Here is a 24,413-nt window from a genome sequence, read left to right as displayed (position 1 = left end):
TGTTCCTTTCTTAATATATTCATAATGTATGACAGCTATCTGTGTACATGTTTTATTCCTCTCTCTAGAGTATATGCTCTAGACTACAGAATGCACCATGACTTATTTAAAATTTAAATTTTATACCTCTTTCAGGGCTCAGAACAATGCTTTATGCTTTATAAGTACTTAATAAATTTTGTTCGATTGAATTGCCTCTAGTGAAAAGCCCTACTCTCAGATTGCATCTTGGCATGGGTATAACTCTAGGTTCTATCTATCAGGGACAAGTTCTGGAAGAACCTATTGATCCAAGCCCAGCAATGAGCTTATTTGTACTTCAAGAACCAGCCTTGCTAAATTCAAAGAGAATCATCCCCTTTTTGGCTACCAAATAATGAATAATTTTGACCTTCACAACTCACAAAGATGCTACTAAGGCATTCAAGGATTGCAATCAGAACTGGTGGAGGAAATGCCCTGATGAAATCACCATAAGGCTATGTATTTAGAGCTTAAAGCCCTATCACCAATGTTTTGAAGTATTGGAAAGGGCTTCCTAACAAACTAGCAAGTTCATGGGACAGCTAGGTAGAATGGTAGACAGAGAGTCAGGCCTGGAGAAGGGAGGTTCTAAGTTCAAATCTGACCTCAGACACTTTCTAGTTATGTGGCTCTGGGAAAGTCACTTAACCTCAATTGCCTAGCCCTTGATACTCTTCTGTTTTAGAACTAATACTAAGACAGAAAGTAAAGATTTTAAACAAACAAACAAGAAGCCCAGCAAGCATAATTTAAAATTTTAGTTCAGGTACATCTTTGCTAAAGGTGTTCAAACTACATAAATTTTAGCCTACACCTGAATGTAATTTTTAAAGATACTTTTGTAAGAAGAATTAAATTGGCTTATCAAGAACATCGTAGGGAACATGGACCCAAATCTTCACACACTCCCAGGGTGCACTGGAGATGATGAATTTCCCAATTGCTTCTAGTCGTGTGGTGGTCCAGTTCTGAAAGGACTTGGTGTTTTGTTAAGGCACCCCTTGAATGACCTCTTGGTCTTCCCCTACCCATTGTAGTGGGGAAGTAGGGAATGAATACTGTGTCAATTAAAGGAGGAGAAAAACCTCCAACTAGATATCTTTTTGTTCAGTCCTTTAGTGACATCATGTAACACTGAGACTTACAGAGAAGGGTAAGAAAAAACTGAACCTTCTCCACCATATCATCATGGCAGTCATACCCATAAGGCAAATGGAGCAATTGACTGGATGATATTGTGCCTGGGCCCCCGGCAGCTTCTTCTGCTTTATATGTCCACTTCTGATCTTAGGTTAATAAATATCTGTCCCCAGTTGGATGCATCTACATTTAGAGGTGTTCTTATGTCTATAAGTGGAGGGAGGAACTTGGATCCTTTTGGCCAAAGTTCAATAAATTTCAAGGAGTTATTCCAGTGCTTTTGGAGATACCAACCAATAGTAGGATTGACCCAAGCCTGGCCTGTTTTACCACAAGATATATGCCAAAATTTGTTTGGCCAGTAAAAAGGTAGTATGGAAAATGTTTCATCAGCAGTTCTACAGACTACTTTATATTTAAATGGCTTTAAGCACCAATCTCAAGATATAACAATAGCTAGCACTTCCGTTTGTTAAGTTTAAGTCTTATTATTAGTGCATAGATTCTGAGAATTCTTTGTGTTTTAGCATTTCTTTCCTACGTAGAAAATAAATCACATTTTTTGTATGGCATATTGGGTGCCTTTCTACTCATCCCTTTCAAGGAAACCGAGATGTATGCCTAAATCTAAATATAAGTAAAATCTCTCCCCAGATTACTAGGGTGGAGTTTAATAAAATGAAGCCTGTAAGAAAAGTGAATCTAGTTCCTCTCATTAGAGAGGCCAGATTCCACCAAGATTGTACCAAATGCAACCCCTTGCCTATGCCTAAAGAGGGACATCGAACACCAGACTCTTTGAGTCCCACAATTATTCCTCCATGTTACCCTTTAAACATATATTAAAAGGCATTAAAACAGACATTTACAAGAACATTTAGCATATGGCTCACCAAGGAATTGGGGGAAAGGGGGAGGGGGTTGGGTTGTCTAGATTTTCTTTCCAGTTATATGCTCCATTACCTGTTACACACAATTTCCCAGCGGGAGAATCTTGAATTCTGACTAATCAAGGTTGAATCTTCCAGTCTTGATGCACCAAACAGCTGGTCTGTACAGACATCACACTCATTCTTCCCTGTGGCAAAGTTCCAGTAAGGTAGTGCAAAGGACTCATTGCCAGTAAGTCTCTAAAAAAATCAAGAAGTGAACACATGGGCTGCCGGGGATATTATTGTTGATGTAGACACTAAATGATAACTCTAGCCCAACTATCAATAATATGGAATTAGGTCTTGATCAATGATACATTTAAACCCAGTGGAATTGTGCATTGGCTAAGGGGGGGTTAGGAAGGTTTGAGGAGAGGGAAAGAACATGAAACATGTAACTAGGAGAAAATATTCAAAATAAAAAATTTTAAAAATTAAAAATTAAAAAAAATCTGGTCAAGTCATTTCCAGAAACAGTCAGTATAAACACCTACCACATTTACAACAAAGTTCGAAGGACCAGAATTACCAAGTAAGCATTTCTGAGATCATGGAAATATACAAATGTTCACTGACCTGGAGATCTCTTTCCAGCAACAATAAATGATACCTGTGCCAGGTAAGGAATGCAGGTCCTTGGTGGGAGAAATCTATGGCTTTAAATGGTCGCCCTGGTCCTGAAACAAGTAAGTGAGTAAGGATGGCATTAAGAGATTTAATATAAAGGAGTCAATGATTTTCTGACCTTGTGGTTTGGAAGGTTGTGGTGGGGTTTAGGAGGTATTTACTAACTGGCATTTGTCTAAGGCAAAGGTCAGAAAATTACAGATTACAAGCAAAATCCAGAAAAGCCATTATTAGCTCGTGAGTGATACAAATATAAGCAGAAGGTTGGATTTGGCCCATGGGTTTTTGTTTGTCAATTGCTAATCTAAGACCATATTAATTAGAGCAGGAAGGGATCTCAAAGATTATCTAGCGTGGGTGCCCAAGATCACACAATCTAATCAAAATTTAACCAGCATTTATTAGGCACCCCCAATGTTCTGGAATATAAAGAGAAAATGAAACAACCCTTGCCCTCAAGGAGTTTATATTCTACTCTGTGAACTACAATCTGTAAGCAGAAAATATAGTCATGATCATTTGAGGATAGAAAGAGTACTGTGGAGGGCAAGATAGAAGTTCAAACCAATATGATTACCCACTAGATGACACAGTGGAAAGAATGTCTGGCCTAGAGTCAGAAAAACCTCATCTTCTTGAGTTCAAATATGACCTCAGACACTTACCAGCTGTGTTACCCTAGACAAGTCACTTAACCTGTTTGTCTCTGTTTCCACATCTATAAAACTAGCTAGCGAAGGAAATAGCAAAGCATTGCAATGTCTTTTGCCCAAAACAAAAGCTCAAAATGGGGTCATAAAGAGTTGGAAATGACTGGAAAAGTGACTGACCAAAAAGAAAAATATGTACAATATTTCACAGAATGTGAGGATATTTTGGATCATCATTCCTCTTTTATTTTTCTTCTTTCAGAATGTGTCTATTTTATACTATCCATCAATGGTACATGCCAATGATTCAGGATGATTCGCCATTTTAGAGCAATGGGAAGAGTGCTAGTCAACTATAGAACCTGAATTCAAATTCAGACTTTTCATGTTACAATCTGTTTGACACTAGCCAAGATCCTTAAACTTTCTGAGTCTTGGTATTATTATACCCTTTAAATGACAGAGAATAAGAATCACTGAGCTCCCTTCAGTTATAAAACCAAAATCCTAAAATTATCTACAATTCCCATTTTTATCCTGTGTTCTCCCTTGTACCTTTGTTCAATCCATCCCCCATACCAAAAATGGACTTTGGCTCACCTCCATCTCTTAAGACTTTCCCTTCCTTCAAGACCCAATATAGGGACAACTCCTCCACGAAGCTTCCAATCTCCCAGCTAGAAGTAGTCAGTCCTTCTTCAGCCTTTTCACTTTACTTTGCTTTTTCCTTGATTATTCTTCTTATTTTAACACCTTTGGCATTATTTGACATATCTTATCAATTGTCTAAGGGGCATGGAACATATCTTTTTTTTTCCATCGAGGTACCCCCTAATGCATTGTCCATAGTAGATGCTAAATAACTATTTGTTGAAAGGAAAGAGAGTGGACAGATGCTTATAAATACCTCAGAAAGGTGATTAATGAATGTGCAGGGTATAAACTGATTCCATGGAAAACACTAGAAGCTACATTTTCCTCTTTCTTTTTATAAGCTTCCTTCAAATATCTTACATAATGACATGAAAACCATAAGGGTTCATTTAAATATTCACACATACATATCCTGCAAGAATATCTGCTATCTCTGAGCCTTGGTTGCATGATTCTTTTTGACCTAGAACCAAGGCAGAAAGTCCCAAAGGAAAAGGCTAAAGGAAAATCTAGCAAGAATATAAAGAATTAATAGAGGTAAAACAAATCCCTCACTTTTAGAAACCAGCATTAGATTCCAGGTCATTCTGGGAATGGTAGAAAAAGCACTGGCACTGGTTCAAGTCTTTTGTGATTCTTATTGACTGTGTGACCTTAGATAAATCACATTATCTCTCCACGAACCTCAGTTTCTTCATCTGTAAAATGAAGGGTTTGGACTGGATAGCCTAGTTAAACACTCATTGAGTGTCCTCTGAGATCTCTCCCTGATCTAGATCTATTATTCCCTGATTTTGAGGGGATGGCTTAATTCAGAGGATTAATAATTAATTATGTGCAATAATTAATTATATATAATGATAATTAATTTTATTTAATTAATAATTAATCATTCAGAGGATCTCACTATCATAGATCGAGAGTTGGAAGGGAACTTGGAAGCCTCCCATTTTATAGATGAGGAAATTGAGTTCTAAAGAGTGGCCAATATGAAACAGATACTAGTATTTTTTACTGTTATTCAGTCATTTTGGACTCTTCATGACCTCATTTGGGGTTTTCTTGGCAATGATACCAGAGCAGTTTTCCATTTCCTTCTCTAACTCATTGTATAGATTAGGAAACAGGGTCAAGTGATTTGCCCAGGGTCACATAGTTACTAAATGTCTGAGGCCAGATTTGAACTCAGGTTTTCCTGGCTCCAGACCCAGTGTGCTATCCAAAGTATCACCTAGCTATCCCTAAAGAGTAAGTTAGAGGCAAAGTTAAAGACTGAATTTATATCTTCTGACTTTGAATCCAGTGCTCTTTCCATTATTTTCTTACATCATCATAACACAGGCCCATTTCAGGAACAGCCAGAAGGTCTCATTTACACTGATGTAGGCTCAGGAATATATTCAAGACCCCAGGGGGCAGCTGGGTGGCTCAGTGGATTGAGAGTCAGGCCTAGAGATGGGAGATCCTGGCTTCAAATCTGACCTCAGACACTTTCTAGCTGTGTGACCCTGGGCAAGTCACTTAACCCCCATTACCTAGCCCTTACCTCTCTTCTGCCTTAGAACCAATACACAGTATTGATTCTAAGATGGAAATTAGGGGTTTAAAAAAAAAAAAGACCCCAGGCAAGCTGAGAATAGCTTCATGACATTCTAGAGAAATGGAGTCCAAACCAAATTGACCTGTACTGATGCATCAGACCTAAGAACACATCCGTCTAACTCTCAGATCCCACTCAGACCCTGACCTCTAAGTCTTGTCTCAGGCTAAGCCAAATAATAAGAGGGCCTAGTTTTCTTGGGCATTCTCCCAGAGTTCTACCCTGAAGCAGTTTAAAGGGCTAGGAAAGGCCGTGTCCATTGTGATGCCATTTTGCTTTGCCAAAATCATGACCCAGATATTTGGAACTACAAGAAAAGGTACTCTTGAACACTATGGGTATCTGACCCTGGCGATTATGAAAAAGATGTTCACAAAGATGTGAAACGAGACATACTTTTCCACATGAAAGTCCTAGCTTTGCACAAGGGATTTTTACTTGTATAGGCATATTTTTAATTAAGACGCCTAAATTGAAGAAAGGTTCCCACAGCTATTCTGTGCGCACATTTAAGAATGTGTGGGGTTTTATCCTTTTTTTCTTTTTCTCGAGCCAAACTAAATTAGTCTTCACTTCATCAGTTCTTGGCTTTGAGGATTAATGGCACCATGCTGAAAAGTTGAGAGTATGAACTACATAACCAAGGAGAAAGGAGAAAAGCAAAACTAAATTAAGGAAGTAACTAGTAGAGTCTCCCAGTCTGATGCATTAGTCTAGTCCTGGAGTCAGGATGGTGTTCAGTCATTTGTCAGTCACGTCCAATTCCTCGTGATCCCTTTGGGGTTTTTCTTGACAAAGATACTGGAGTGCTTTGCCATTTTTTTTTCTTCTCTGGTTCATTTTCTACAGGTGAGAAAACTGAGGCAAATTGGGTTGACTTGCCCAAGGCTACACAGTTGGTAAGTGTCTGAAACTAAGTTTGAACTCAGGTCTTCCAGACTCCAAATGCTCTATCCATTTTACCATCTGGCTGCCCCAGAGTCAGGATGACTTGAGTTCAAAATTCCATTCTACAACTTATGAGCTTTATGACCATGTATTAGTAACTCTTCTTAGTTTCCTTATTAGGAAAAAAGGAGGTGCAGAGGTAATAAGGGTCAGAGTCAGGATTTCAGCTCAGGTTCTCTGGATTTCAGAGGACCTGGGTTCAAATCTCAATTCTGTTGCTTTTTACCTGTGCAGAGGTGTGCTAATACCAGCTTTCACTTGACTTCATTTATTATTTTGTTGCTTCTCTAGACTAGGCATCAACAAATCTTAGACCTCAGGGAAGGCCTCATAAAATGTCACTGCATTTTAAAATGTGAAAAACTTTCTTAGGGCCACATAGAAACAAGTGGCAGGCTAGATGTAGCCTCTGGGTCACAGTTTGCTCATCTCTATACTAGACTTAAGAAAGTGATCAATAAAATGTGAAATAATTCAGATTACACTTATAAAGGGTAGTGGGGTGGGGGCAGCTAGGTAGCACAGTGGATAGAGAGCCAGGTCTGGAGACCTGGATTCAAATCTGGTCTCAGATTCTTCCTAACTACATGATCCTGGGCAAGTCACTTAACCCCCATTGCCTGCCTGTCTCTCATCCTTCTGTTTTAGTGTTTCTACTAAGACAGAAAATAAGGGTTTAAAATCAAATGGGTTGTCAATTTTTTTTTGGAGAACCATTGTTAAAAATTAACTATACCCCTGTATCTGAACCTGGAAAAATCCTATAACCCCTCTCAGCCTCAGTTTTTTCTTCTATAAAAAAAAAAATCTCTAGTCCAGGGGTTGGCAACGTATGGCTCTCGAGCCATAAAGTCAGTTTTTTTTTTCAGGTGCTGTTACAGGAGCAGCACTGTGAGCACTGTGAGCTCTGTACGGCTCTCATGAAATTACATTTTAAAAAATGTGGCATTTATGGCTCTCACGGTCAAAAAGGTTGCCAACCCCTGCTCTAGTCCAAGAGATTGGACTAAGGTCTCTGGAATTTCTAAAGTCTATGCTCCTACAACTCTCTAATTCTTTCCTTTCAGGATTATTGTGAAGCTCAAATGGAATAATATAAGTGAAGGACTTTGAAAACTTTAAAGCCTGGCTCCTATTATTCGTTATATAATAAGCTCAGCCTCACTGTAGGCATTTGGGGATAGGCTATGACACATTCATAAACCTGTCTTTCCCTGCAATTTGCTCTCCTCTCTTATAAACCCACTTACTGAAATAAATCATTCCCTTTTTGCTCGACTCATAATGATATACTTTAAACAAAAGGGGGGAGAAAACCAACCTAATAGTGTATCTCTGACGGAGTAATAATGTAACCACACAAAGTAGTTATAAATGCTACAGTTGGCAATTTGTGGCTGCGTTCCATTGGGCCCCAACAGGCCCAACCAGTGCTGAGTAGTAATCACGTAGTCTGGGTGGATGGTGTTCTTTGCAAGGTCCAAGGCATCCAAGAATTGCTCTCTCTCTAGAGGAGACAAAGAATGAATATTCTTCCGAACAACCGGTGGCTTCTTTTGATTGCAGTTGGGACCTGTCCAGCCAAATTTGCAGTCTCCACAGTTGTAGCCAGCAAAGTTGTCTATATTCAGGAAAGAAGAACATTTTGGCTAAAAATACAGATTTCCAGCTATTTCCCACAATTCAATTATTGACCAATGTGTCAATATAGTCCTTGAGATGAAAGAGAAATTGTATATATAAATACATGTGTGTAATACAAACTTGGAGCATAAATTTATAACAAAATATAACCCATAATATGCTTACTTAAATATTTGTGCTTTTATATATTCTAATATTATGCAGAGTATATTTTATTTATGTATTCATATGAACATAGTGATAATTTTACAAAATGAGGGAAATTAAGTCATTTTTTAAATTTTAAAGTAAAATGTAAAATTTTTAAGTTAAGTTCATATAATTAGAATTTGAAATCAAGTTCTCTAATTCTAGGAGTAGTGCAATTCCCACCATTCCACAGTCTCCCCTGCCCTGCCTCCTTGCCAAATGGAAGGGATATTTGCTGCAGGGAGCAAAGGAATCTAATCCTCTTTCTTTGCCCTCCACTGAGTTTATAGCATCTCTATTTCTAGAAATCAAGTGGATTGACATCTAGTTCATTTCTATATGTTCTTGCTTCTGTTCTGGGGCCCTGAACATTAGTAAGAATTTTCCATATGAAGCCCTCATTCACTGTTCTCTTACAGCCTTCAAGCTGCCTCTGGCTCACTCCTTTTCCACCAGTACAATCAATACTACCGTTCCTGCAAAGAATATGTCAATCTACGAGCCTGTAGTGACACTTGGCACCCTAGTGATAACCCCCACCTCTAGCCACCATTTCTCTTAATGTGTTGCCTGCCTCTCTTATTGCTCAATCCTGTCTAACTCTTTGTGACCTCAGTTAGAGTTTTCTTGGCAAAGATATTGGAATGGTTTGCCACTTCCTTCTCCAGCTCATTTTACAGATAAATAAACTGAGCAAATGGGATAAAATGGGTTACCCAAGGTCACACAGCTAATAAGTATCTGAGGCCAGATTTGAGCTCAGGAAGAGGGCTCCCCACTATGCCATCTAGCTGCCCAGGGATATATAGTACAAAAGAAAAGACAATCTTTGCCCTCATGGAACTTCTAGTCTAAGGAGGGGTAAGATGATACACAAAAGGAGACTGAAAGGGGACTGAGCATAGCATCAGGATGGAAAAGTCAAAAAAGAGTATAGCCAAATGGGAGGTGAGAGACAGCTGGCCAGAGTATGCTCTTTAAATGGAGGTTCTGGTTAAGTGACTTGCCCAGGATCACCAGCTAGGAAGTTTTTGAGGTAGGATTAGACTTAATATCTTTCTGACTCCAGGTCTAGTCTGGGTTCTGGTGCCAGTCCTGACACCAACTCAGGCATCTATAAAATAAAGAAATTGTCTCTACTAGCAGCAAAGCAAGAATTCAGGACACTTCTGAGGGACCTATGAGAAAGAACACTATCCACATCCAGAGAAAGAACTATGGGAGCAGAAACACAGAAGAAAAACAACTGCTTGACCACATAGGTAGATGGGGATATGATTAGGAATGTAGACTCTAAGCGATCACCCTACTGCAAATATTAATAATATGGAAATAGGTCTTGATCAGTGACATATGTAAAAACTCGTTGGCTAAAGAGGAGGGAGGGAAAGAGGAGGGAAAGAGCATGAATCATATAACCATGGAAAAGTATTCTAAATCAATTAAATAAATTTTTTCAAAGAAAAAATAAAATAAAGAAAATGGACAAAGTGGTCCCTAAAAAAAATAATAAATGGAGGTTCTGGGAGAACCTCACCAATCAGACCTCCAGTTGGAGGGGCCACCAGGCTAAAGTCTATTGATGAAATGTGAGTAGCAAGGCTGACGAGATCTTCCAGAATAAAGAAGCTCCTGGAGGCAGGATGGAGAAATCAAAATGGGGACAAATTGATAGGAAATTACTGAACATCATCAAACACTTTCCAGGTTAGAAGAACAAAATAGAACTTACATTCAGCTGCCATTGACTCAGAGAAACAACCATCACCCTCCACTATCAAATCATGGCACAAGACTTTGGAAGAGGTCTCAGCCAGTAAAGAAGATATGAGATGGCACTGAATTCTGCCACTGTTCTCCTTCTCTCTGCTCACTGATTAGGAAGGGAAATAACAGATGGTCTTTACTCAGGCCAATCTGCAGTTAAGTTTAGGTTGAGTAGTGGAACAAAATGAAGTATGCATAAGTCATTTGATGGTCAACAAAAGGAGATTTATTTAGCCCTAGCATAGAAAGGATATTCAACAAGTATACTCCAGCTTCTTCTGTATGAAACTGAATCTGGTCAACATGGCAGGATGAGGTAGCTCACAAAGCCTTGGGATAACCACCAAGTCTAAAGGATCTCAACTCCAGGTGGGAGAGTTCTTTATGTCCAAAGAAAGTCACATCAATATGACCAGAAGTCACAATATATATACATTTCCCACCTGGCAATAAAACAATAACAATCTTTAAGAGTCTACTCTTACTGGGGTAGCTGGGTGGTTCAGTGGATTGAGAGGCAGGTTTAGAGACAGGAGATCTTCAGTCCTCAGATACTTCCTAGCTGTGTGACCCTGGGCAAGTCACTTACCTCTCCCCCCGCCCCCCATTGCCTAGCCCTTCCCATTCTTCTGCCTTGGAACCAATACACAGCACTGATTCTAAGAAGGAAAGTAAGGGTTTTTAAAAAAAAAGAATCTAATCTTACATTTTTCTGTCAAGTTAGGATAAAAACAAGCAAGAGGCCTCTCCAATGGAGCCTATTCTTTCTTCTAGTTTATCTTCCCTTGGAAGCAAAACTATATACGACAGAGGCACCTAGGTTGTTCAGGGGAGAGCCAGGCCTGGAGACAGAAGATTGAGGGTTCAAATCTGGTTTCACATATTTACTAGCTGTATGAATCTGGAAAAACATTTAATCCCATTTGCCTAGTTTGTACTGCTCTTCTGCCTTGGAATCAATACTTGGTATCAATTCAAAGACAAAAGATGAGGGTGGTTGGCTTATTTTAAGACTACATACAACTACCCAGAGATGAGACCAAAAAAAAAAAAAAAAAAAAAAGGCTGATTTCCCCAAATTTGAATGAAATCCAACATAGGAAGTAAGGAAAATCCAGTTTATTTTACAAAGGAGACAGAGTTAAGATAAAATCAAAAAAAGTTGTCAGATCATAAAGGGGAATTAGCTGCTACAGTGTCAGAAGGTATAATTCTCCTTAGGTTTTCCCGTCAGCTACCAGAAGTTCTCTAGTTTATCAACACCAAGGAAAATGAAGTACTACTAGCGACAAGGCAAGCAATAACTAGAAAGGCCAAGGGAGGGGGAAATGAAGACAAACTAATCTAATCTGAAATTAGGGTGCTATCAGGAAGCTTCTTAGAATTTAGTTATAACCAGGTGAAAAGTTAAATGAAGTTTTACTAATCCAGAGCAAAGAAGAGAAAGATGCCAATCTGCTCTCTGCCTAGCCAAGGAAAGGGGTCCATAAGCCTCAGGAAGAAAAAAAAAATCCCAAACCACTAGGGCTGGGGTGGGGGGCAGAAAGAGGGGAGAGAAGCATAGATTTCATTTAGCATTAACCCTTTGTTCTCTATGCATTCTTTTGTGTTTCTAGTGAAAGAAAGAGGTTCAGGACCAAGGAGCTCAGTGGGGAGACTTGAAAGGAGGACAAACTGATCAAAAGATCCATGGAGCTAAGCAGTTCATGACCACATTCTTGCTATGTAGTATAAGCCAACTCTTATGTAGCTCAATAACCTTATGTTGGCATAATCTTGAATGCTTACAGAGAATGATAAATGACTAATAAGAAAAGGAATCATTCCTCAATGAGTTCTAAGACTGACAACCATGTCACTGACTAATCTGGTCCAAATGACTATCCTCACCTTCGAGGGTTTCAGATTCATGTCATCTCTTTTCTTCTGCCCACCTAATGACAATAATTAGCATCTCTATAGCTCTTTATACACTTTACTAATTTGGTCTTGGGTAGGTCAGAGGTCAGTATTATTAGCCTTTGTCATGGAGCACTAGCCATCTTCAAAAAATTTAAAATGAGAATCTCTCCGAGGGCAGAGGAGAGGTATATATGGTGGGTGTGAACTGTCTGCGACTCTTAACAAATGGGGAACTACAAAGAAAAACCAAAGCAAAGGCAGTCATCTAAGAAATGTATGTATGACTGAAAAAGATGAGCTGGTCATGTGGCAAGAACAAAAGCTCATTGAATAGCTCACTGCTACATTCATGATGGCAAAAGAAAAGGAGGAAGGCCTCCATTGTGATGGGTAGACACAAACAAGAGCGTCACAAAATGGGAAGGATATGCATTGATGGGGTGTCTTCTGCTCCATTGAAAGGAACATCTACATTAATGAAATCACAGGTTTATATCATGCGTGATAATATTTATAAAGTTCTCTGCAGTGTCTGGCACATAACAGGAGCATAATAAATGCTACTTCCTTCCTTCCTTCCTTCCTTCCTTCCTTCCTTCCTTCTTTCCTTCCTTCTTATTTGAGTATTGCAGTTGAGAAAGCTGATGCTTGGAGAACTGTAGCACCACAGAGCTAATAACTCAAATATAGGGTTTTCTGACTCCAAGGTCAGTGTTTTCTCATGTAAACCAAGTTTCTTCTAATTATATTTCTTTTTTTTAATTTTCCTATTACATTTGTATAATTAGCTATTGAAATAATCTCATTAAAACCAAATTACCTTCGTTAAGACTAGCAAAATTATTCACTCTCTCTCTCTTCCTCTCTCTGTCTCTGTATCCCTCCCTCCCTCTCTCTTTCTCTCTGTCTCCGTCTCTCTCTCTTCCTTTCTTTTCCTCCCCCCCATTTTCCTCTCTCTTTGTCTCTCCCTCTAGCTCTTTATCTGATTCTCTATTTCTCTGTGTCTTTCTGTCTCATATCACCCTCTCTCTCTTTCCCTCTTCAACTCTGTCTCTGTCTCCCTTTCTCAGTCTCTGTCTCCCTTTCTGTTTCTCTATCTCTTTCTTTCTCTCCATCTTTTTGTTTTTCTATATGTCTCACCTCTCTCTTTTCCCTCTCTTCCTTCATCTCTTTCTCTCTGTGTCTGTCACTTTCTCTGTCTCTGTCTCTGTCTCTCTGTCTCTCTCTGTCTCTGGGTGTGTGTGTGTCTCTGTCTCTGCCTCTGTATGTAATATGATTAAATTCATTGTCATTTGGCTAAGTCTATATAGTGTGTTGTTTTTCCTAATGCAGATATTTACATATGTGTCAATAGAGTCTCTGTGAAGAAAGAAAAATTCCTCCTTTTAAATACACTAAGAAATGTTCCTCTCCAGATGTTGTAATAAGAAATTTGGGAAATGTCAAGCAGGAATATACCGAATTTTTTCTTTGAATCTAAAGTTTTTGTTAGTCACTGTCATTTATAAGCTATGTCTTGAGTTTTATAATAATGAAATATTTTCTTAACTGAAGTTCTTTGTGGTTGAAAATCGTAGTAACTAAATCAGCTTCTGTCTCAGCCTTCTAAGAAGAATTTACTGTCTTAAACTCCTTGAAATGGAATTGCTTGTAAATTCATAGGGTTATAGGTCTAGATTTGGAAGGAACTTTGAGGGCCTTTTCATCTGATCCCCTCAGCTTTTGTTTTTATTTTACAGTTGAGGAAACCGAGATCCAGAGGAGTTAGGTGAATTTCCCAAACTCAGACATGTAAGAGGTAGAATTCAAATCCAGGTTCTCAGGCACCAGAGCCCCTACTCTTTCTATCAAAGTACTATTATAATTGCCAATGAAGGAAGACCACATCCTAATGATAATTGCTAAAGGGAAGCTTGGACAGATTTGATCTGATCTAGATCTTTTGAATTATTTGGGGTTTTTTAGTTTTGGTCCAAAAAAAAAAAAACACACACACACACTCTTTCCTTTGCTCAAAGCAGAGAAAATACACCATATGTTGAAATTAGATAATTTCATTTCAGATCTTCCAAAATGGAATATAAATGAAAGCTGAAAAAAAGACCGAACCTATCCAGAAGACATGAAACACAGAAGCCCAATAACTGCCATTTCTTTAATTTAGACTTTCTCCAACGTGAGTATTTTATTTGCATTTATGAAGAAGGGAATTGCTCTTCACTTATTGACATCACAAACTTTTTCAAAAATCCTACAAGAGAAACAAATATTCATAATGCAAATTTTTAAAAAAGGATTTTTTGATCCTAGTAGTAATGGGGGCAGGCTGTTAGATCCTGCATCCCTCCACTATCTATGATGTCCTTCAGCATTGAGGATTTACAGTCTGTTACCTTTAAGGGCTGGGATATAAATGGAAAGTAAATGAGAACCACCTAACAGAGCATGTGTTCCTACATGCCGTGTATAGCTCAAGCTCAGAAGACTATTAGACTAAGTGGTTTTAAAGACCAGCCGATTAGTGCTTTTACAAGTAGTTCTAAATAGTCTATTCCTTTTAATTAAAGATTCTATTATTATAATAACAATACTTTACACTTACATAGAACCTTTCATCTATGTAGCTCAAAAGGATTTTACAAGGACATTTTCATCATTATCCCCATTTTAGAGATTGGAAAACTGAAGCACTTAGACACTTGCACAAACAAGAAGTTCAGCACCAAACATTAAAATCTATGTGGCAGTCACCAGTTTTTTAAAGTGCAAAGATACAGGTGCAATTGAAATGTTCCCATGATTTCCAGCCTCCTGCTGAAGTTTCTAAATATGAATGTCTAATTTTCCTAAAACTTAGTCCGACCTGGCATAGGAAAGCCATAACATAGGATCATTTCTTCAATTTAGCCCTAAGGAAGCCAGTAAACAAACAAGACCACATAATCTAGGATTTTGGATTGCTAGTATTATATTCTAATGATTTCCCAGCCTGAAGCATCAGGTTGTAGAATTTTTGATAATAATAATAATAATAATAATAATAATAATAATAATAATGTTTATATAATACTTTACAAAGAAACCACTTTACAAATATTAACTCTTTTGATCCACAAAACCATCCTAGTAGACAGGTATTATTATTATTATCCCCATTTTTCAGGTGAGTAAATTAAGCTTAATAGAGATTGAGTGACTTGTCCGTCACAAGAAACCTGGAAAGTAGGTACTATTATTATCCTCATTTTACAGATGAGGAAACTGAAGTCAACAGAGATTAAGGAACTTGCCCAAGGTTACCCTACCAGGAGTCTGAAGATCAGATTTGAACTCATATCTTTCCAATTGCAAGGACCAGACCCATTCCTGTGCCTTCTAACTATATAAGAATGTAGCTTGTAGACAGGAATATGCTGGTAAATGTTTAACAACCACCAAAAAAAAATGTTTTTAAGTTTTATCTGCATTATTAACATTTTCTCGGGTCTTAACAAACAACAAAACACGAAATTAAATCCTTATTTGTAGTGTTTGCCAATTTCTGAGATGTAGATTCCGAAACTGAAAATATAACAATGTATTTGTAAGCTAGTAAGAGCTGACTCTGGCATGACATTTATGGACTACCTGTTCCAAAGTCCTCGTTTTAGAGATGAAGAAAGTGGCTCACATATGAAGACCAAGGGAATTAATTGTGACACTAACACGCTTATTTTTCCCAAATAAATTTTAGTCCATAGAGAAAGCCATTGGAAACATGATTTTGATTAAATATTCTATCAAACTTTCCTGAAGTTAAAATTCAATTAATTCAAGAACTTTTATTTAATCTTACAGAGCATCCATTTGAAACATTGTAAAATACCCATAGCTGAGTGGCAAGTGTAAGATAAAGAATTCCTATATTCAGTTTTAAGCCCAAACCCCTAATATCATCAAGAAATTACATTTGTTAATATATCTTGAGTGATCTACTGATAATCTGTACCCTAAAAATAAATTCATTTTCCCTAAAAGAAAGCAGGCATTATGTCCCCAGAGAAATCATGCCCCCTCTCTATTACTTCCCTGTAAAATGAGGATACTGGACTCTATGTCTAGATGCCTTCTAGCTTAAATCTTACCATCTCTGAAATGGTGAGTGGCATATTTTAAGGCATCAGAAGACATCCTTTCCTTCATATGTCTTGTTCTTCCTTCTGCCACTGAAACAGAAAACTTCCAGGTCACTATCTGCCCTAATAAAGCTTGGAATAGGACTCCTCTATTCTAGTTCCAGATGTGCCACTGAATTAGTTGTGACTTTGCCCAGTTTTGTGATCTGTAAAAAAAGGCATTAAATAGATGATCTCTAGTATTCTCTGTTTCTTCCAGCTTGAACATCTTGGGTTCTGGGTTCATCCCTCTTCTCATTTGTTCTTTCGTATAGTATCTCTTGGGAAAGTATTTGGACATGATGTAAGCTTTCCTTGGCATTCTTGGTGGATAAAATAGAGGGGTGGGTGACATCACTTTTGAAATGCAGCAGTTAAACTCTGATTGTCTGATCAAGACAATGAGCCAAGAAAATTCCAAAGAATCCATAATGAAAAATGCTTCCTACCTCCAAAGAGAGAACTGATTAAGTCAGTACAGATTGAAGCAGACTTTTCCACTTAATTTTTCTTTAGTTTTGTATATATGTTTTCTTTTGCAAGGTGGATAATATGGAAATACATTCTGCATGAATTTACATATATAATCCATATCATTGCTTGCCTTCTCAAGGGATGGGGAAGGGGGAAGAGGGAGAGAATTTGGAGCTCATAATTTTTAAAAATGATTTAAAATGTTTAATGTAATTGGGAAAATTAATAAAAGAAAATAAAAACTCTTTTAAAAGAAAAATAATAGCTAAGGACTATGTAGTCTGCTTTTCAACTCCTTTTCTGTGGAAAGCAGCCAAGCTCAGATGTCAAGTGGAAGGGACTGGGGTAGTGATACAGCTCTTGACCACTAGAAATCTGAATAAAAGATCAGAGAGGAGAGGACAAAAATGGAATTTCCATTAGGTGGCGCCTCAGGGTTAGTCTGACAGGGTAAAGCCACTCTGGCCACGTTTCTCTATACTAACAAGATGAGTACAACCATTTAAAAGAAGTGGTCATTGGACAGTAGAAGGCTTCCTACTCAGAACCAAATTGAGCTTGGTTCTTTTTCAGTATTCCATCTGGAGCTCACCCACTTGGGTGAGCATGGGACTTCCCAGGACCTTGACTGGTAAATAGGATTACTTGCTCTCTTGGGGAGGAATGTTAGGAAGAGAACATAGTTCACAAAAAGTCAGAAAATGACTATTTAAAATTATATCAGGTGGCAGCTGGGTGGCTCAGTGGAGTGAGAGCCAGACCTATAGACTAAGATAAAAGGTAAGGGTTTTTTTTTAATGATATCAACATGTCATCTGGGAAAAAATTAAATTTTAAAAGAATTTCTATTTGCAATTTTAAGCCCGTTCCCTTAGCATCATCCAAGTAATTATATCTGTTCATATACTTGAGTGATCTATTGATGATCTATACCCTAAGAGTACATCCATTTTTCCTAAAAGAAAACTGGCATTACCCAAATAAATTACTTCCTTTGTTTATTACTTACCTGTAAAATGAAGACACTGGATTGATTCTCTTTCTAAGGTGGCTTCTAGCTCTAAATCCTATCATCCCTAACATAAGACCACCTAGAAGTATTTTACCACTCTACACCTTCCCACCCTACTCATCCTTGACCAGATGAGAAATATATTACTCACTAGCTATCACAGAAAGATAAAGTAATTGCTAATTAGAAATTTCCCACTGACCCCTGCCATTGTAGCTCTTTCTCCCAGAGGGATGTTTATATCTACCTCTCACCTTCAACTCTAGCAAACCTACATGTTAAATCATATTATATAACATGTTAAATCATAAATATATAACAAAAGAAAATGTGTTTTTTTAATTTTTATTTTGACTACTTCCCCTAGTTACATATTTCATGTTCTTTCCCTCTCCCCCAAACTCCCCCTAACCCCCCTTAGCCAACGCACAATTCCACTGGGTTTTACATGTATCATTGATCAAGGCCTAATTCCATATTATTGATTGTTGGACTAGAGTTATTGTTTAGTGTCTACATCCCCAATAATATCCCCATCAGCCCATGTGTTTAAGCAGTTGTTTTTCTTCTGTGTTTCTCCTCCCACAGTTCTTCCTCTGAATGTGGCTAGTTAAGAAAAAAAATTTTAACCCTTACCTTCTGACTTAGAATCAATACTGTGTATTAGTTCCAAGGCAGAAGAGCAGTAAGGGCAACCTTTTGAGCTTGTTGTGTCAAAATTCACAAAAAAACTGAGCATGACTTGGGTGGTGTGTCACTTCGAGAAAAAAAAAACATAATTTTGCGATATTTATAGTTTAAATAACATACTTCTCTGTATGTGGCTGCATGTCATCGAAAATGGACAGGTGTGTCATAGGTTTGCCATCAGGGGGCTAAGCAATGGGGGTTAAGTGACTTGCCCAGGGTCACACAGCTAGGAAGTGTCTGAAGCCAGATTTGAACCCAGGACCTCCCATTTCAGCCTGGCTTTCAATCCACTGAACCACCTAGCTGCCCCTATTACAAAAATTTTTAACTTTTGCAGGGTTGTACCTCCTTACTTTTTTTGAAAGTTAAAAATCTTTACTTTGGATGTTTTTTGTTTGCAAATACATAGATACTTGCCAAGTGACACTATTACCTGTGTCTGCATGCTTTATCTGTTACTGATATAATGAAATGCCATGAGAATTAATTAATGTTTATAATGTAAAACTGATGCTTACAATGTAAAATATAGAACTATTTCAAGAAATCGAGATAAGCATGATACAATGAATAAAGCTAGGTCTGGAGTCAGGAAAACTTATCTTCCTGAATTCAAATCTGGGCTCAGACACTGTTAAATGACCCTGGGCAAGTTACTTCACCCTGTTTACCTTTATCTATAAAATGAACTGTAGAAGGAAATGCCAAATCTCTGCCAAGAAAACCCCAAATAGAGTCATGAAGAATATAACTGAAAAAACGGCTGAACAACGATTAACATGAAAAATACAGCTAAACTTCTAGAAGTACATTAAGAACCCAAAATTTTTATCAGAAAATTAACTATATGACTGATTCAATTCATGAAAACAAGCATGTAATAAGCATCTACCACGTACAGGGCATCATGCTAGGCAGTGAGAACAAAAGCTAACAAGTCCCTGCCCTCAAGGAGCTCAGATCCCGCTGGGAGTTACACGTACATAGGTAGGCAAATATAAGGTCATTTGAGATTGAGCATTAATGACTGGAGGGATTGGGGGAAAGACTATTATACAGACAGGCCACAGAGGAAAAAATAAACATTCACTTGGTAAAAACATACGAAATGAATCACATTCATGAGCCAACTACATAGTACTTCCGACAATCTTCCAGTAATCCTCCTATACTCCAAAAGAAGCCAATTGCCCTAAGAACACCATCCAAGTGCTTCTCTGAAGTTAGCTCTTGTGTTTTATGTATTTCAAACGTGATTTATCACTGTTGTACATAGCGGATGAAAACTGGAGGGGAGCTCTATTGAAGGGAACTTGAGAAGACTTGGAAAACCATAGGGATTTTTTTTTTTGTAAATGCTAGAGCAAAGCTGTATTTCATATTGAAGGATAAACTGAGAGTCAAGGGAGAGAAAAGCAAGGACAATGGAAACCTTTAAAAGTCAATTTCATATCCCAGGTGGAAGGGCTTAAATAGCCCTCTGTACCCCAAGTACCCTAAGCAATATTTATGGGGCTACTACTTCCCTAGAAAAAAATAAATCAGCCATGTGGCCATTAAACAGAGTTCCACCCATAGTTAGGAGCTAATGTGGATAGACTTGGAAAACTTGAGCTTGAATCTTGTCTCAAATATTTACTAGATGTGTGACCCTAGGCATGTCTCTTAAAAAATATATATATATCTGCCTCAGTTTCCTCATCTGTAAAATGTGGATAGTCTACCTTGCTTTATTGTTGTAAATGAGGATCAAGTGAGATAGATGTAGATATATCACCTTAAAAATTGTAAGCTGTATCCTCATCATCATCATTAATAGGATGGGGCCAGTGCCATAACGACTATTACCTTGTTCCCCACATTGAGCAGGTACCAAGAGATGTCTCAAAAGAAAGCAACTATATTAGTGAGGAAACCACATGAAAATTATTCATATTTCCCAGGACGAGCCTTTAAATTTTCCAGAGCTTTTATGGTACATTGAAATGAAATGGTGGGAGACACAAATGTTTTGGCAAGATACTCCTAAAAATTCAGGGTAAAGCCCCAAAGCCTTCAGCTGTTAGCCCTTTTCTCTTTTGAGTTTAGGCAACTGTACAAATTCAATAGAGACAAACTGAGCCATCATAAATAGTAAAGCCTTTGCTTAATATTTTTACATAATTGTTAATATTCTTAGAAGCCCAAAGAAAAGCTGAAGTCAGGACTCAGAATGTTTGAATTCTGGTCGTTTGTATTAATAATTGAGTTCCACTCCCCTCCTCAACAAGTTCAAACATATTTCCTGAGGAGAGAATCCTGGAAATCTTGAAAGGACTTGTACCCGACTTGCTGGTGCTTTGTGTTTGGCATCTTCTTACAAACAAACCAATGATAATTTGGCAAGCGGTCAAAGTGTCCAATTTGCCCTATGTAACATTTCTTTGGTAATAGCTGAAATTTACATCTCTTTTTAAAGTTTGAAAAGAGCTTTACATGCATCTCAACAGTCCTGTGAGGTATGGCCTGCAGTCATTATTATATCCATTTCACCTAGAAGGCAACTGAGGATCAGATAAGTTAAGTGACTTGCCTAAGGTCAGTTAGCTAGCAAGTGCCAGAGGTAGGATTTGGTCTCCCTGATTTCAGGTCCATTGCACCATACTGCCTTCCTAAAACCTATTTGTTAAAACATTCTGAAGAACAAAAGATAAGTCTGTCCAATGAGTTCACCCCTGAAAATCCAAAAGGCTTACTACTTCAAGACTCATCTCCTCCCCTAGCAAGAAGTCACTTTTCCTAGATAGAAATTCTTCCTTCCTCCCTGAGTGTATCCAGTGGACCGTGATGGTAGAAAGCCTCACCCAAATTCAGGCCTCTCACCTGTACACCTGCACGTTCGATTGAAGAATTTTCTCGGCCACTGCTCGCGATCATCCTGGTTCCGGAGCACATAGGGACCGCTCCAGGGGCTGGTGTCTGTCTGCACTTCTGCACATTGTCCTCTGCCCTCTAGCACGCCACATCTATTGGCAGGGTCCACACCGAGAGCGGGGCAGCACTCTTTGGACACTACATTTTCCAAGGTCATACAAGTCCGGGGAAACTGAGCCCGGCTCCCCTGGAAGAGGCAGGAACCCAGGCACAGGAGAGTGACCCACCATGGCAGGCCAGCCTGCTGCTGCTTGATCATCGCTCCAAAATGGAGAGAAATCTCTGCTCCCCTCACAGAATCTCAAACCCTCTCTTCTTCTCTTCCTTTAGCTTATCCTCCTTCTATGGCTTTTTCTGTCCCTAGGTCTTTCCCTTTCTCACACTCGCCCTTGTCTTTTTTTTTTTCTTTTTGCCTCTCCCTCCTTTTACGAGAGCACATGCAAAACCACCAAACACGCACGTGTGCACATGTTCACACACATATGCACACGCACTGTTTTATGTGGCTTTAAGTGTGAAACAACTGAAACAATTTTGACTTAATTAGAAACTCCTCTAGCAGCTCAGTTTAATGAGGGCTGCACTTCTCACCATGTTAACCCCGTTAAAAATCAGGCTTTGTTTAATTGAGTTAATTTACAAAGCGCTACAGTCATACTACTTATTATGCTGGTATTTCTACCACCGTTCCCCTCCCTTTTTCTAGCCCTTGACTTTAATTACCTTGAACTCAGTTCAAAAGGCAAAAAGCGCGCTCTCTCTTTACTGCGGGGTCTTGCCAAGCCACTGGGACTTGTGGGGTTTATGTAATGGCTGGGAGAAGCCCTCATTAGTGGGATTAGCATCACAGAAATCCTCTTCGCGAGCACATGACATGAAGGGCACAGTGAAGTTAGCAAAGTTGCTGGCCCTGGTTCAAGGGGTAAAAACATCTTCTTTATCTGGGACTCATGTGCCTCGGCCAAGCTGTGACCTCCAACTTCCTGGGCCGTCAATAGATGCAGTGAGCCCCTCGTCAAAGGATGCTTGAGGGCAAGAATGCAAGTTAACGAAAATTTGTCCTTATGACTGCTCGCTGACGGGCTCCAAAGACCCCTACGGGGGGTCAGGCAGCTTCAGAAATAAAGCAACATTTATTTAGGCCTGCAGTACAAGGCACTGCTTTGTTCGGTGATTAAGGATCCTTTCCCCCTGAGAATAATAGCATGCTATTCTCCTGATTGGCACGCCTCCTCAGCAGATGATTTTTTTTTTCTTTTACATGAAAAAAGAATATCTTAACAACTCAGAATTGTCCTTTTCAAAGTTAGAATGAAGTCGGTGAGTGATTGAGAGGGATAGATATTGAAACATACCTCTTTTGAGGCTTCCATTTAAATAAGCAATCAAATATTATCAAGCATCTGTCTAGACTTGTAATGGCCTCTCCAGGATTCTGGGACATCATCTTCAGGGCACCGAGAGAGGTGATAATCAGCAACTAGAATCCTCCACCTGCCTGAGTTGAGAGCAGTTCATCTTAGCTTCTCAAATGTCCCCGGAGCGATGGATATGCTGTTCTCCTACACGTGTTCAGCATTCGCTGGAATCTTTGCCTTTCCACCCACTCTACTTTCCTTCAACCATTCCCAATGCCAAAGATGCTCTCCTCTTCATCTTTGCCTGGCAAACACCTACCCACTCTTTAAATATCAAGTCAAAAGTTGTCTTCCATAAAGCTTTCCCTGATTCTGATTTCCACCCTTTCCCCACCCAAACACACACACACACACACACACACACACACACACACATACACACACACATACGTGGATGCCCACTCCAAGCCAAAAATGATTCTACCTTCCTTGAATCTTGCCTGGTGCTTTCCTCTGACTTCTGTCATGCACAGATCATGGTAGCACAGTAAGATGGGATCCTATAGCTCTTAAGTTTCAAAAATGGTTCTCTGCCTCATTTTGTGTCCCTAACACTGTGTTTCTTTATTATTACTTGCTTCTGATTTTTTTAAGAAATAAAATTTGACACTTCAAACTGTTTACATATAAACAAGGCATCATCTTGCATCTTTCATGAGAAAATGTATGTATTTCTATTTATTTAAGAGCTTATTTTTCCATCTGAAACTGCTGGAATCCCATCTGAAAGCAATATTTCTTCATACACATAATTTAGCGTTTTTTATTGGACCCAAGTTGGTTTTTTTACTACTTCTTTCAGGTATCAACATGTTCATTTATAATAGGGGCAATATCTAGTATCATTTAGCAGTTAATTTAAATATCTTTCTTTACACATTAGTACTTTTTCATCACCTTTTAGCCCAATGATAGGAAAAGATCCTTAAAGAGATAGTACCCTATACAAAGTACTTGGTAGAAAAAATGGAGTGGGGTAAAGGAAGAAGTCAAAGCAGAAAAAGGACAGAGACATCAGGAACAAGCTTATAAGGGATTTTTGAAAATAGACAAGGAGAGGACTTCTGGGAATGGAGCCAAGATGGCAGAGTCATCCAGAGTGGCTCTGTGCCACCATGAGGATCCTCTCTGACCAAGATTAAAATATCGCCACAAAACAAATACAGGAGTGAAAGAATCAAAAAGGAGACAGAGTGAAACAACTTTCAAGAAAAGAAAAACCCAGAAGAACACTGTACACAGAGACTGATATATTATGGTAAAATCCAATGTAATGGACTTCTGTACCAGCAGAAAGCAATGACACAAGACAGCTCTGAGGGATGTATGGAAAGGAACACTACCCACATTCAGAGGAAGAACTGCAGGGGAGGAAACGGAACAACTGCTTGAACGCATGGGTTGGGGTGGACATGATTGGGGATGTAGACTTGAAACCACCACACCAATGCAACTACCAACAATTTGGAAATAGGTTTTGATCAACGACACAGGATAAAACCAGTGGAAATGTGCGTCGGCTATGGGGGGGGGGGGGAGAGCGAGGGGTGAAGGGGAAAGTAGGAGCATGAATCATGTAACCATGTTAAAAATGAATATTAATAAATGTTTTAAAAAAAAGAAAAGAAAAGAAAAACCCAAAAGACAGGCAAAGAAAATAGACAAGGAAAATGAT

The 24,413-nt window shown here is 38.7% G+C and overlaps 1 protein-coding gene across 1 annotated transcript in view; it reads right to left on the bottom strand.

The window, feature by feature from the left end:
- Nucleotides 1-21,579, bottom strand: part of DCT (dopachrome tautomerase) — a 41,985-nt gene extending 20,406 nt beyond the window's left edge. The window contains exons 1-4 of the mRNA XM_044667232.1: nt 21,270-21,579; nt 7,897-8,196; nt 2,673-2,773; nt 2,128-2,294 (exon numbers count right to left, since the gene is read on the bottom strand). Of these exons, the coding sequence (XP_044523167.1) occupies nt 2,128-2,294; nt 2,673-2,773; nt 7,897-8,196; nt 21,270-21,579 (878 nt within the window). The remainder of the gene's footprint in view (nt 1-2,127; nt 2,295-2,672; nt 2,774-7,896; nt 8,197-21,269) is intronic.
- Between the last annotated feature and the right edge of the window lie 2,834 nt (nt 21,580-24,413).

The sequence above is a fragment of the Gracilinanus agilis genome, chromosome 3 (genome assembly GCF_016433145.1).
Source record: "Gracilinanus agilis isolate LMUSP501 chromosome 3, AgileGrace, whole genome shotgun sequence".
Taxonomy (NCBI): domain Eukaryota; kingdom Metazoa; phylum Chordata; class Mammalia; order Didelphimorphia; family Didelphidae; genus Gracilinanus; species Gracilinanus agilis.
The sequence above is the reverse complement of the archived record's forward strand: the minus strand, read 5'-3'. Positions and strand labels throughout refer to the sequence as shown.